This window comes from Pteropus alecto, unplaced genomic scaffold (assembly GCF_000325575.1).
Source record: "Pteropus alecto unplaced genomic scaffold, ASM32557v1 scaffold146, whole genome shotgun sequence".
Lineage (NCBI taxonomy): Eukaryota > Metazoa > Chordata > Mammalia > Chiroptera > Pteropodidae > Pteropus > Pteropus alecto.
The window spans coordinates 16,782,571-16,797,713 of record NW_006442107.1 but is presented as its reverse complement, the minus strand read 5'-3'; the positions used below and the strand labels follow the sequence as shown (position 1 = coordinate 16,797,713).

Here is a 15,143-nt window from a genome sequence, read left to right as displayed (position 1 = left end):
GGAAAGAGGTGTGAGAAGAAGCCCAGAGTGGGAGAAGACAGAGCAGATGGAGTCCTTTACTTCACTGAACAATCAGATCTGCTGTGGTCAGCATGGAGAGTACCTGAGCTGGGTCAGGAGATAAAAAAATGAGACGAGCCCGGTGGCGGGGTAACGCACAGCCTGGAACATGGGTGCTGCAATTGCTGAGGGCATGCTGGGTGTCCAGGTCTCCTCTTTAGCACCCACTGCCGACTTCTACTTTAGAATCATCCTACAGCAAAATCACACTGGGTAACAGTCAGGAAGGGACAAAGCCTGTGGGCGGAATATGAATGCTCTAGCAATGGCCAATATTGGCAACACGGTGAGGCAAAAAATAAACAAGTCTCTTAAAGAAGACGGCAGGGGTTAAATAATAGCATGTCTTTCCCTTGAACGTTAATTCTGGTAAGACAGACCTAATAGTTAATTGAATAAGGAGAACATGTACTTTATTTTCCCATTTCATATTTCAAACTGTTCTTTTACAGTTAGTTATCTGTGGAAGATAAGTTAGTTATCTCAATCTTCCAAATAACAAACTATCAATGATTAACTGATTCACAGATCTTGGTACTTTATAAGTTACTATAATAGTGCAATTTCCACAAGTTGACTTTTTCTTCCGCCAGCAGAAATAACGTCCACATCTATCATCCAGGATGATTAATATAGAGAAATCTTACTTCTCCAAATTGTGCCCCAGATGACAGGTGTACACAGCACTGAACTCTTGGTGACAACTCAAGTGCTATTCTCATCATAGGAAAACTGAAAAGAAAATGAACAATCTCTAGGCTTGAGGAAGAATAAGATAAAAAATGACCCTATTCACAATTTATCTCCATTGAGGAATAGGTGAAATTTAAAAAATCGCAATAAAACTTACATACCATAAAATTAGGTAGACAATATAAGTTGCAAAATGAAGCAGAGAAGGAAGAACTGAGAATTGTTCAGTGTAGGAACAGGACCTTCAACTCTAGAGATCACCACACACAGGAGATCATCGCAGTGTGCAAGGGTCTTTAAAATCCTGCCCAGGATGCAGATTTTGAGACCAAATGGGTTGATAGATCCTCAAGGGTAGATCAGTCAGATCATCTCTCATGACTGCATTTGCTTCAAAAGTAAAACAATCATTTATATTGTTAGACTTTTTCAACTTTAGATGGGGGCAAATAGGATGTATATGCCGAACTGGCATAATTCTACAGTTTTCACACAGACAATAAACCAAAAAGTGGGGCACCATAAAAAGAAACATGAAACCAGGAGAGCTGGCCATTTTACAATATGAAGGACAGTGTTTCTGTGACCTATGGTCCACTCAGAACAATTCCATTCTTCCATAACCCTTATTCACCAATCACTGAAATGTGACAAAAACCGGTAAGCACAGTTATATGAAAATTTTAATTGGCAACTATACTCTTTCAAGATAGCACTTAACCCAAAACTGAAAGCATTGGTAGTTTACTATATTTGTAACACCAGTCACTTCCTTAAAAGTTCAATTGAAATAACTTTGTCAATAACTGTGCTACTGAGAATAGTAAAGAGCATAGAGAACATATTCATAAAAAAACCCTTAAGTTTGACATTCTCTTTGTTAGAACTTTTCTTTGTTCTTTCTTTCAGGATCAGTTAGGTAGGTTCGTGGCTCGTTTGTTAAGGTGAAGGAGTACTGAAGGAGATGTGCTTTCTCAGCCCTTACTTGGAACCAGCTTTCGTGTAATGATACTTGACAGATTTGTTTCTGGCTGAGGGTTTTGTTGCTCAACACTAAATTTTAAGAAATGAAGTTCAACTTTTTTTATTCAAGAGCTTCTGATTTGCACTATTCAGTTTCAAAATTTCAGAGACTCAGAACCGAGAAAGGGAAAGGCATCTGAGAGGCTGATTTTGCACTTCCCTTTTCCCCAGGGACAGACGGCTTGAAAAAACTCTATGGGCCTCACTTTCACATTCCTTACCTTTTTTGAGCCACTTCTTTCTGTTTGTCGGTTTCCATAACTTCAGGATTCTAATGCCTTTGACTAAGGAAAGTGGAAAAGTGACTGATGGGAAGATAGAGACCACCAGTATGTTTGGACTTAAAATTTTACTCTGCACTAATCCTTGGCTCACCATTGTACTCCTTTAGAGGTGGGTAGTCATTAGCTGGGTGGAAAAGCCCGACACCATGTGGTCATGTTTGGTACTACAGCTGCTTCTCTACCTATGTGACCCAGTTTGTAAACTTTTTCTAGGGACTACCCTGGATATAGTGGGATGAAACGTGAGTGTGCTCTGTGTAATTTTTTTTTTCTTTTGCATTTTAAAAAATCTTATACCTATCTCATTTATATCTACTCTGAGTCGTCTCTTTTGATCAAAAAGCAGGAGATATGCTCAGAGCTTCCATTTTATAAGCAGGAAAAGTTTCTCTTGATTTCCAGCTAGCATTGGCTGGGGAGCATCAGTTCATGATCATCTCCTATTTTTAGCCTTGGAAGAAAGAAGTTAGAGAAACAGGGTAGGGCATTCCACGAGTTAAAAAAAAAAACATTAAACGTTATTTTAAAAAGTTAAAAGTTGAGAAAATTGGGAGACAGTGTTGTAATGGAGTGAGTACAAAACGGGGAACCAGGAGGTTGTATTTCCAGCTCTCTTTCTGTCACAAACTATGCGTGGTCTGGGAGAAGTCATTTTCCCTCAGTGATTTCATTCCTATAAAGTTAAAAGGTTGGACCAGGTCATCGCACAGTTCCCTTTGGCTCTAAACTTCTGCGATCTGTCCTCTGATGGTATTTCTTATGCCCTGCACAATGTCTCCTGGACAGTTGTGCTTCTGAGCACACAGAACTGTTTTTTATCTTCACTCATCACTGCCTCTGGTCCTGAGATCACTCTTAGCTTAGGTCATCCAACCTTATCTACTGCTTTTCAATTGCATGTGTCTTTTAGAGCCAAGTTTTGTCAATCTATGAGAACGCACTGATCTTTTTTAGTTCACTGTGTATCCATTAAAAAATTGAAGTCATTGGCTTAATTAAACCATTAGAAGAAAAATTTATTCATTGGCAAATGATGCAAACTCCATCTGAGACCGCTAAACAAGTTTGTATCTTGCTTTTTTATTCTACTCAGAAATTTTATGATGCATACAATTTTCATTTATGTCATTCTTTTGACTTCACTTCACTGTTATCATAAGGCTGCAGAATCTTGATCTTGATAGTACAAAGACTGGCTGCCATCAGGAATGTGATGGCGTTTGTGCTGTCACATTCGATAAAACCTCAAGTCACGTCTACTTTTGAAGATACACAATAAAGACATAAACCCTGAAATCAAAGAGCTTGCAGCTTATAAGGGGTTAGAGACATGCATGAAAAGCTATGTCAGCACAGAAGAGTGTAATCAAATCAGTTTGGGAGATGATACTTGGTAAATTCTGAAGGATGTGTCCGAGTTAAGCAAGAAGGGCTGAGTGGGGGAGGGGGTTCTTAAGGGACAATTCATTCAGTGAAATAAGAATTTCCCCAGCACTTACTCATTCTTTTTCATGGTTCGGCTTTCTTTAAACTCAGATGTGTAGGATTTGGAGGATATTTCATGATAGCTCAAATTATTTCTAAACTTAACTTTACTTGGCAATATCCAATTTGGGGGAGTCCAATGTTCTAGCATTTAACTGATGTAAGTCCTCCTAAGACCCTGAGGTAGATCCTTGGACATTTTAGCCATAGCCCACATCAATCCTGTAGTTTCCTCCAGTGCACATCGCTGTAGTCCAGGAAAGTGTTCACCTGTGGATTTTGTCATAGGTTTTATCTTTGTGAAATTGGACAGAAGGGTTGGAGGCTTAAGTATAAGATAAAATAAATTATTTTCTTTTGGGGAGGGGTGCATTGTCTACTATAAAAAACAGAAGGACTTTTTGTTGAGCAAGAAGCTGGGGAGGTCTCAATGAGGCTGAAGACATCTGATCTCATTGTCCTACTAGACCTTCAACCCTACTCTGAAGAACCTCAAAAAAATGGTTTGATGAAAAAAAAAAGGGGGAAAGATTTATGGCACAAAGTGTTAGGAAGCTATTGCATGCTATTTGGCATAAGAGAAAAGCTCTCTTAACCAACTTCTACTTGCCATTTGCTAACTTTTCTGTTAACATTACCGGTGGATGCCACAGCGAAATGCTCATGATTTTCTGTAGCACCCTCAACCATATCTGCTTACTGTTTATGCTGATGTTATTATATAACTTAAATCAGAGACATGATAACACCAAAGAAATAAGAATGTGTGCTATCTTTCTCTTCCCCACACGAACATGTACACTTTTTTTTTTTTTTAAAGAGTCACCAGTTCATCTATATTTGTCTTTTCTTCTAACTCCTGACCACACAGGGACTGAATTCTTTTTGACTGCCATCACGTCGCCTGGTTTCCAGCTTCTTCTTTGTACAACAACCATTGTTTTCAATCTCTTGTTAATACAGAAAGCGCTTGCAATGTTATGAACCCCTTCAGACAAGTTCCCTTCTCCTTCATGAAAACGGGGAAGAGAAGTTCTAGAAAACTATGCACTAGATCTGACTCACTGAGGAACAATTGCAAGAAGAGCAACTTTTAAAATTTCTTTATTTATAGACCTTTCAGAACCATTTAAATCAACAATGAATTATTTTAGACATAACACCATGTTTATCTTGAGGTACACATTGGGCCCATTAGATAACGCTCTGGAAAGTAATGCGACTGTGAACTGGCAGTTAACCTCAGTTTTCCAAGCAAAGAAACAGTCAAATGGTTATAAAATTCTCTGAAAAGAATATACCATTTCCATTTAAGGAAAACTCCCCCAATTTTTAACTAACTGGGTTTAATTTTTAGGCTTACCTTAAACAATATATTAAATGAAACAAATGAAAATGGGAGAGGAGGTTTATAGCTAAGAAATTATCTGAGCCCTACTATATGAGATTGTAAACAAAGGAAATTTGTAATCTGATAAGCTCATTACAAAAATCATAGCCTAAAAATTAGACAGAGCAGCAAAATTACAGAAGATATTTCTATGTAGTTTTAACTGAAATCACGTTTACCTCTTGTTTCTGGCTTTCACAATTAGACACATTTTAAAACACCAAGGTTTAGACTAAACGATGCAATTTGACAAGAAGCGGCCATAAGAATCCCACAATATTACAGCCTCACACTCTAAAAGTCCTACTTTCCATCATTTGCACTCTGGGCATTTTGGTTTTTTTTTTGCCCTACAGCCTGATGCCTTTATATTACTAGAAAAATGTGGGAATTGATATAATGGACATGATTTCTGACAGTCTCATGTGTCCGATAACAGATTTAACTGGACAAAGGTGAAATTTTCTTTAAACAGTTCACAAGGTTCTTTGGAGAACTGTTTTGTTTTCCAGTTTGTTATTCAAAATGTGAGTCTTATTCTCTAGGCATGATGAATACTAACTGGTTATGCAAAGTGTTTGGGAAATGAAGGATCCCTTCTCCATCCACACCCACCTCCGAGCTGTATGGGTGATGTACAGGCCGTTCTGGAATGTGAGCAGAGGGTGTTTATGGATGTGTCTGAAAACAGTGGGAATGGACTATCATAATATTTTCCCATAGATTGTCACTTTATTTCTACATGAGATAAGAATAAATACTGCAGTTTAGTTGAATGGGCAGTTTGCTCCAACTTCATACACTTGAATAGTATATGTGGGTGGAAAGAGTATAAATGTACATTTCAGTTCATAAAGTCGAGCAGCTCAACTTAAAGGAGAGAGAACATGCAGATGTTTACAAGATTCTGGAAAGGAACTGTTCTGTGGGTTTTGGAGCCCTCCCTCCCAACAGAAGCCATTTTACATTTTAGCTGCTTGGTTTGGTTTATTGCTGATTTTCTTTTCTGTTGGGGCCATGATGATTTTAACCATGAATTTAAGGACCACCCAAAAGGGTCCTATTAGGACAGACACCCCGTAGTCACTGTAGCGACTGTAGGAAACTGGCCAGAAGATGCGCTCAGTCTTGATCTGGTTGGCTGGAAAGGTTCTGCTTGTGGGGATCTCTATACATCATTTTTCACTACAAAATCACAGCTCTCATAAGGGAACGGCTGTTTCCTTCCTCCCCTTGCTCTGCGTTTTTTGTCATGATTCTCTCTAGCTACGCATGCCTTGTCTAGTCAGGGTGCCAAGGTCCTTTACAAACAAGTGTTCAGCTCAAGAATGGCAATTACACTTATTTGCAACTTTAGAGATGCTAGAAGATACTTATTACAATTTAAAAAATTGTAAAAGAGTACACCAGCCAGCGGGAGTCAGGGGTGATTTCTACCTCCGACATAGTCCAAGTTTTAATGGTATTGTGTTTGTTTTATACCCCTTCAATAGAGGCTGCCACTTCTTCCATCTGTAAGTTCTTGAAAGATAGGGCACAATTAACTCTCCATACATCCAACTGCCCAGGGGATTTCACGTCTCTCTTACCCACACATACACAGTCTCAGCAATTATAATTTTAAATATAAACATTATGAATTCCAAGAAGGCAGGAGCTGTGTCCTCTTTTCATCACTGTCCAGTCATACCAGCACAGTGCCTGGCATACAAAAGATGCTCAATAAATTTTGAAAACATGAATCCAAGGCCATAGTCCCTGCCTTCAAGGAGTCTCTATACTGACTTCAACATCCACTCAATATACATGTGCTAAGACAAAAAACAGTAATGATTTTGTGTAAAGTTTTCTCAAAAAAAAAAAGGTAAAAGGAATTAGTCGTTTTCAGGGGGCAACCTTCAGATAAACCCAAACCCACCCTGTTCCTCCCTCCTGCACTCATTTCAAAAAAAAAAAAAGGTAAAAGGAATTAGTCGTTTACAGGGGGCAACCTTCAGATAAACCCGAACCCACTCTGTTCCTCCCTCCTGCACTCGAGAACTGTGTTCAAGGGCCATTGAAAAATGGATTCAGCAAGAAAGTATGCAGCTTTTCAATCATGTCCTGTCTGTTTTTATTTAATGGAAAGTCCTGGGAGGTTAGTGTTACTCAGCGAGTCGCCCCTCACACAGAAGGGTATTTTCTAAACATGGAAGTAACCGAGGGCTTCCTGTCATGTACGTGCAGCACTGAAAACGTCTATAGATTTGACGGCTACTCCTGAAGAGATGTTTCAGTTTGATGACTTTTACAGGGTACTTTTTATGGGATACTTTTTGCTTAGAGTATAGAATTCACATTTTGGGAGACATGTTGGGGGAAAAATGCTGCTTTCTTTTTTTTTTTTTTTTAAAGGAGATTTAAGATGGAAAATGAGGAGAGATATCAATTCATCACCTCAATTCTAAACCATGAGATGGATGAAAAATATCATTAATACTAAGAAATAAAGCCATATTGAACAGGTTTGCAAAAGTAGACAGGTGGGTCTTGTCTTTATATTTGTTAATTTATTTCAGTGAGCAGGAAGAGCAGAAGATAAGATATAAGCCAATCCTGCAAGGCATGCTGACACCTGGTTGGCTGCCCTCAGTCACAGACTGTCTGTACATCCAGAAACTGGGGACAGACTCCGGGGAAAGGCAGGGCTATGGGTGATGGCTTGCTTGGAAAACTAAAACTTTTTAAAGAATTATATTCCTTCAAAAAGTCAAGAATGATGACAAGGCCATTATACTTTGGAATACTTAGTCATGTTTGGCAAAAATTCTCGAATAATGTTCTGAAATTCCTGGAATAAAAGTATGGTAATAATGTATCTTCTCTGGAAGAGAGAAAGAAGAGGTTTATGAACTAAACAAAGTATTCTTATCGATACTGTAAAAATTACTCAACGGATGTAGCCCATGTAATAACCGAAGACGGTATGTCTGATTTCTGAGCTCTCTCCTAAACACAAAGCAAGCTGAGAACACCTAACACACTCTGAGCAACGCTCTTCAGTCCTCGCGTGATCAGATACCAGGAGAACTGACCCTCAAACCCAAGAAGAATGACCATTTGACAGAAATGGTCATTTCCCCAGACAGCGACGCAAGGGTATTATATGCAAAACATAGCCCCACGATGGGCTTAAAATTAAATTTAATTCTTTAATACAGCCTCTCTACTGATTTCTTCCAAGTTTGCAGTGATGAAGCCCTAATAAGCCTGAGCTTCGAGGGGCAGGGCTCTGAGAACCTTTGCGTTATTTTGTCTACTAGAGAGTCAACTTAGTTAATGGCCCCAAACCTCAGTAGATATTTGAAGGTGAAGAGATGTTATCTAAAATACCAGTCTGGAAATGATATTTAAAACATATACATTTGTATTGTGTTTACATATACATATATGTATCTATTGTTTTTTTTTTTCCTCTGCTCAATAAAATTAGCAGCAGTTACAGATAAATTACTGTGGTCATGATTTGAATTTTTCAAAGGACATCATATATCATCTATCAACACATGACTTTTGGAAAATGCCTTTTGATAAAAAGATCCCCGCCAAGCATATAACATTAAAGTGTCATTTCATATTACTAACATTGTCAGGCACAAGAATAAAACAATTAGCGTTGAGCAATTCGAACAACAGAGCACAGAATAGAGTTAATTGTTTAAAGACAATTCCCCCAAAGGAAGAAATTGTTGTTCAAAAGTGGTTTTTTTTTTTTTTTTTTTTTTAAGATTCTTTCGGCTTTGGCTATTTTGTAATAAATACCATACCTTCTCACATAAACCCGCTTGGGTAAGAATTAGTTTTCTGAACATGCCTTTTGTCTTTTAGCAGCTGTTGAGTGTTGAGTGATGTACAAGGCGCACCTCTAAGTGTTCTGTACAGCATTTTTATTGATGTACAAAATAGCCTGTTCACCATTCAAAAACGTAATCTGCATAGTAAGAGTTTCTCTTATCCTTATGTACAGAGAAGGTTTTTAGTGCAAAAAAAACATGAAATTGTGTCCCAGCCCGTCCCCTCTAGCACACAAATTTATTAGTTTTGTTCAATGCTAGCTGGGGTTTTTTGGCTATATTTTGGGCCTCCAGCCATTAATGAATTGCATGATTTTCTTCACCTGCAGTTTGCTTAATTTGAAATCCTCTGAAAGGATTTCTTCCGTTAGTTGAACAAGCAAATTCCCATCAATCTTTTCGGTAACAAAGAATGATATGACATCTTCAGACAAACCAATAAACCGTAACGACTTGGACACTTCTTCTATAGAGAGTCCCGACAGGTCAGCAGGGGGCTGCCACGGGGAGCCATCGCCGCAGGACCTAGGGGCCAGCTGGAGGTGGAGCGGAGATGAGAAAGGGTAAGAGACTGAGAAGATGTCCTGCATGCCCTTTTTAACAAAATACTGGTCCTCAGAGAGGTCCGATGACCCAGACTTGGGGTCTTCCTCAGCACCATCGATTTTCAGAGGCAAAGGCGATGTTTCGGACGCGGCTTTCTCTTCCACTGGTTTTGGGGCCCTGGGGGGTAAGGCAGGGCATGAAATACTCTGCTTTGTCGTGCCAGCTCTAAGAGTTTTCTCATCTGTGCTCTCCAGAGAGTAGCTGGCTGACTTGGGACAACCAGAAACGCTGCTACTGAATTCTGCAGTGACTGAGCTGCTGGGACTGGCCGAGAGCTCACAGCTTTCAAAATCAAAAGGTGCTGGGCAGTTTCTCTTTGGTGTGCCCGGTGTCTTTTGTCTAGGATAACTGTAACTCCGGCTTGGATCCAGCAGGAAGTCACTTCTGGTCTGGCTCTCTGATGCCCCCGAATAATGGTTAGGCCATGAGAGCCTGGAGGAGAGCACTTCAGCAGAAGGACTTCCAAAGGGGGACTTCAGGTCCACAGAATCGGTTTTCACTCGGGTACATGGATAGCAGGAAACAGGTGCACTTTCAGAAGGACTTGTGTTGCTTTTAGTAACACTGCTTAAAAGCAAATACACAGAAAGGGAGATTAGTTAAAAAAAAAAAGGTCACAGCGCAAGCCTTTCCTCAGCCCACAGATGTTACTTCTGAGTAGAAAAATGTAGTTAAGAAAATACATATCTCTTATCACGAATTCAATAAAGTACCTGCTCACTTCATTGAATTTTTAAGAAAGACTCTAAATTACTAAAATATACATTGATAATTATGGATAGGAACATAATAAGTTAAAATACTACAGTGGAGGTGTCAAATATATAATTTTTAAAAAACTAACATAAAAATCATTGTTAGTGGGTATTTAGATCTTTATGATGAGAAAAAATTTCAAGCCATGTTCAGTCTTATCACCAACAGGTGCTATGATTGATTAGTGACGTCCACAGCGGGCAAGGGTAGAAGGAGAGGGCAATAAATGGGCGCCTCATTCTTGCCATCCCTGTGCCACAGTGACATCAGTATGTCACCACCACCTATGACTCTACTTCCACCCAAAAGTCGGATGTAGGAAGAAATGTTTCAAATAAAATGCTTACGCTTGCCTTGGTTTCTGTACAATTGAGTCGCATAAGGATTTAAATGTCTGGAGAACAAAAATTACCTGCAAAGCCTAGCTACTTTAAACTGCAGAGATCACAGGGAGAGGAGTACAAGTACATTCAGCTCTGGGCCATAGTTTAAGAGTGACAGTGACGCCAGAGTGTGCTCAGAGGTGGGTGACCAAGCTGATAAGGGATTAGGAAGTGATGTCAGGGGAAACAGCTGATGACACCAAGGCTGTCTCTTTTGGAGAAGAGAGGACTTACATCACAGCTGACTTCACATTTTCGCAGGCTGACAAAGAGAAGTGAGATGTACCTATATTTAATTTTCTAGACAAAGGAAATAGTTGAAAGGTACGTGGAGACAGATTTCAACTCGACATCATAAAAGATTCCTAAAAACAAGTGATTGGCATTTGCCAACAATGGAATGAGCTGCACTGCAAAAGAATGAGCTCACAGCACTGGAAAGATCCAGAAAGAAGTGAATGAGTGCCTGACAGCAATGGTCAAGAAAGGATTCCTGTACTGGGCGGAAATTCAGAGGAGAGAGCCAATAGGATCTTTTCAATTCTAAGTCCCTGGTGAAGGCGCTGTCTGTTTGCTTCTGTTGAAGTCAAAGTGGGAAGAACCGGATGCTGGTTTGTGAGAACCGATGGAAGTCCACAGGTTGCTTCTAAGATAATCCAGTTGGCCTTTATCACTGATTTTCTCAAAGATTCTGTGCTATCATCTCTTCCTAGGACACTGGCTTTTTCATTCTAGGTCAAAACCAATGGGGGTCCCATCATGCTCTTCCAGTAAAACCACAAAGAACATTTTCTCTCCCACCATCTGCCTAGGTTATGGCTATCCTGAGACTGTTCTCAAGAACCCATGACCTGGCTGATGAGAAGAACTGTGTTGAGGTGGGCCCTGGCATAAAGACTTACATGTCGTGCAGCCCTGATGAATAGTAGGACAAGGTGGGGCTGGGAGAGCGAGTCTGCTGCCGCGCTGGCTTGACTGAGCGAGGAGGGATGGAGGGGCTGGTGGACAAAGGCTTTGCGCTTCGGGGTGGAACAGGTGGGGCGTTCAGGAGCCGGCACTCTTCCCTGACCTGGCGCAGAAAAGAACACTCTGGGTTAGCAACAGACTGACAATGCCACCAGGGGCCAGCCCCATCCTGTAGGGAAGAGTAGCTACTCTTAAACAGTAACAGCAGGGTGTCAGGAAGGGAGAGAGAGGTGAGCGGAGCAAACAAGAGTAAAGGGAAACACGGAGGGTACCAGAGATAAGACTGACACCTGTCACATACTTGCTGAGAGAGCCTGAATTTAAAAGAAACTGCTTGGCAAGTGCCAGCTGTTGCTGAAATACAGCAAATAATGTGAAATACAGCAAGTGAAAAGGCCAGTGATGTGAGGACGTAGAAAACAAGAGCATTAAAAAAATGAGGGCATAAGGCAATCGTGATCTTAGTAGGGAATTAAATTCTATTCAGTTGTATTTATTCACTGTTCAACTGGAATTCAATCTGATCCAAACCTTAGGGCACAGTGGACCTTCTCCAGGGGCAAAGCTCCTTCTGAAGTTATGCTCAGGGCTTCTCACATGTAAATCTGCACGTGAGTCACCTTGGGATCTTGTTAACATGCAGATTCTGATCCAGTAGACCTGAGGTGAGGCCTGAGACTCTGCATTTCCAACAAGCTCTCCGGAAATATTGATGCTGCTGGAGCATGGACCACACTTTGAGAAGCAAGGCTATACATAGGGTAATTGAGGCAGCTCTCCAAATCCCCCAAATGGTGCTTTTAAAAGAGACAAACTCTCTCATCCTCCCTTCATCTGCACATCAGAGAAGATCTAGGTGACCTGTGATGTCCTCGGCACGTCTGCCTTGCCATCACGCCAGTTTGTTTTCCATTCGCTGCAGGGTTTCAGAACATGATTCTTTTTAATAAAATGGACATTTTAATGTACTTCTCTGTGTCAGACAGCAGGGGGCAGTTTCTGCTAGTCTACTCTAGATTACACAGGTGAAAATAGAGCCAATTCTGCCTTTGTCAAAAACACCTCTGCCTGCTTTTGGGTTGTATCACCACCAATTTCTTCACCTTTGCCTTCAAATCCTTTCTGTTCCAGCAGCTCTGGAGTGATACAGACGATGAGACAGCCAACTCCCATGAGCTTTGGTACTGAGTTTGCTTAAGACCAAATGAAATGGGTTTACGTTACACCTTCTCCTACCTACACTGCACATCACTCTCTAACTGGCTTCCCAGGCCTGATTCACAGGCCAGAGAAAATCAGGAGGTAAGAGAAGTCACGTGACCAGGGTGACCTGGCAAACCTGAATTCTAAGTGAAATGGAAGCAATTTTTAAAATTTCAGCTGTTGGATTTTGTCCTGGGGCTGGGGACCACTGTTCCCATCTGGAGGAGCTTTTTAGGCTAAAGCAAAATAATCAGAGCAGCAGATTTTCTTCAACAGCTGCTGGAAATCTCCCTTTGAGCTTTTAAAAAAGTGGTGGAGGTAGATGCAGAAGGAAAATCTAGGAAGAAACAAGGTTTGGATAAGCAAGAGAGATGATGGTTCGGCTGGCCCATGGAGTCTCTTGTACCACTTTGGGGACCTTTTAAGAGTCTGAGAACCACTTAGGACATGGCAAAGCTCTCCCTGGCTTGTAGAAATATATACCGGTTACAAAATGAGAAACCAATATATTGTGCCATCTGGCATCTGCCTTGTTAGTGAATTGTACAGTAGCCAATTGTGTTTCTTTTCTTTCTCAGAGAATGTCTACGGAGTCTAGGATGGATAGGTATCACTTTATGGTAGGTATGCTTGGTTCTGTTTATGCTTACAGTAATACAAATCATGGAAAATGTGAAAAGATGAGGAGTCGGTCAGTTAATTTTTTTCATTTTTAAAATAAACACTTAGTCACTCCTATTGGGTTAGAGAGGAACATTAGGAAAACGTGGTTAATGCTGAATTTGATTCAGAATTTTCTAAATTTTGGAATTAGTCATTTGGACACTTCATTAGAGACCGCTTACTTGGATGTCAATTATAATATGCTGAGATGTCAATTACAATGTGTCTTTTAATTTAATCAGTTGACCTAGGTCTTAGGACACAGAAAAGCCACCTGTAGTTGAATGTGACCTATGGGAAGTCCTCGCTTCCTGTTCTTATAACCAGCCCCAGGCACGCAAGGTCATGGTTCTGCCACCTCCTTCCACAGCTGGGGTCTCTAAAGAGCTTTCCAATAGGAGATGGGAGGCAGGGAGGATTGTAGTGAAAAGAAGTATTTATAGGACGTGGTTCCATAATGTAGCAGTTAGCACGTCTGCTTTACACGCAGAAGATCCTGGGTCCGTGCCCCAGTGGAGCCATGGTCCATGGTCTACGGTCATGCCACCCTGAACAAGCCCAATGTCTGATCTTGGAAGCTAAGCAGGGTCAGGCCTGGTTAGTACTTGGATGGGAGATCACCTAGGAAGACCAGGTACTGGAGGCATAAATAATATTAATAAATAATTTTTTAAAAAGTATTTATAGGCCATAAGGCCCTTAGAGGTGAGCTATGATGAACTGGGAGCATTTACAGTTAAACTCCAAACAGGATTTGACATGTAGAAAGGTTTTGGGGTGGCCACGCTCCTGAAAGGAGTTAAAGAACAAATGTGTATGTGAGAAAGGGTGTGTATGTGTGTGATTCTTACTCTTAGAAGGTGGGATACGGTCAGTAAAGAGACACTAATACAAGGTCAGAGAAAGACTTTCTTCTATTGTGATGACAAGGCAATTTGAGTATAATCATGTGAGTTCAAACGGAAAGAACTAGGTTTGTTTAAAACCCAATTTGGAGAAAGGGTAGTTAAAAACAAAATAAAAGAGAACAAAAAATGACTTTAAAGGGCCCCATCCATGATAAAAATTCAGATGTAACTTTGTCGTGGCACCAAACAAGTGTCTTGTGGTCTATCAAGCCAGTGCGTGAGGGCGGCCGCCGTGGGTGGGCACAGCCGAGGACCCTGCAAACACATCTCCACGTGCTACTTTCAACTTGCTGCTGCATGCGGTCCCTCAAATGAAGTCATATTTCACTGCATCTTATGGGGGAAAAAAGTATATGCTTTGGTGGAATGAATATATTTTGGGATTCAGAAATTACAAATAGTGAAGATTTATTGTATTATCTTACTTCCTATCTCTTGCACCCTTATAACAGTAAACATTCATTTTTTTTTTTGCTTCTTGATTTGATTCAACATGGGACATTTATATCCAACAGGCTGTGCTTGAAATGAATTTTATCTGACAATAAAAGGCAATTTACAAGACTAGATGGCCAATCACCCTATTTCCAGTTTTTCCTCATATTCAATTTCACTTTTAAATGCTACGTTTTCAGCACATTCCTTCTAAAAGTCTCAGCATGTGGCTTTCATCATGTTACTTCCCATCTCCAGTGGCCCTCTCTGATTACTGGAAAAAGTCCAGCCTCTCCTGCCTTCCACTGGGGCCCTCTGCTATTTCTCCTAGCTAGAAGAAATTATTCCATCTTATTCCATCTTTCTAATTGTTTCTCCCACTACTCCTCTATATTAACACACAGGTGCATCCAACATGGTGAATTTGGTGTTACCTAAACACCTTATGCTTTCCT

General features: G+C 40.5%; 1 protein-coding gene and 1 pseudogene across 1 annotated transcript in view; one reads left to right on the top strand and one right to left on the bottom strand.

Annotated features, from left to right (window-relative positions):
- Positions 1 to 7,305: 7,305 nt before the first annotated feature.
- Positions 7,306 to 15,143, bottom strand: part of GAREM1 (GRB2 associated regulator of MAPK1 subtype 1) — a 172,769-nt gene continuing 164,931 nt past the window's right edge. The window contains exons 5-6 of the mRNA XM_015595791.2: positions 11,416 to 11,582; positions 7,306 to 9,938 (exon numbers count right to left, since the gene is read on the bottom strand). Coding sequence (XP_015451277.1) covers positions 9,044 to 9,938; positions 11,416 to 11,582 — 1,062 coding nt within the window. The 3' untranslated portion in view covers positions 7,306 to 9,043. The remainder of the gene's footprint in view (positions 9,939 to 11,415; positions 11,583 to 15,143) is intronic.
- LOC112469434 lies at positions 13,876 to 13,991 on the top strand (annotated as a pseudogene).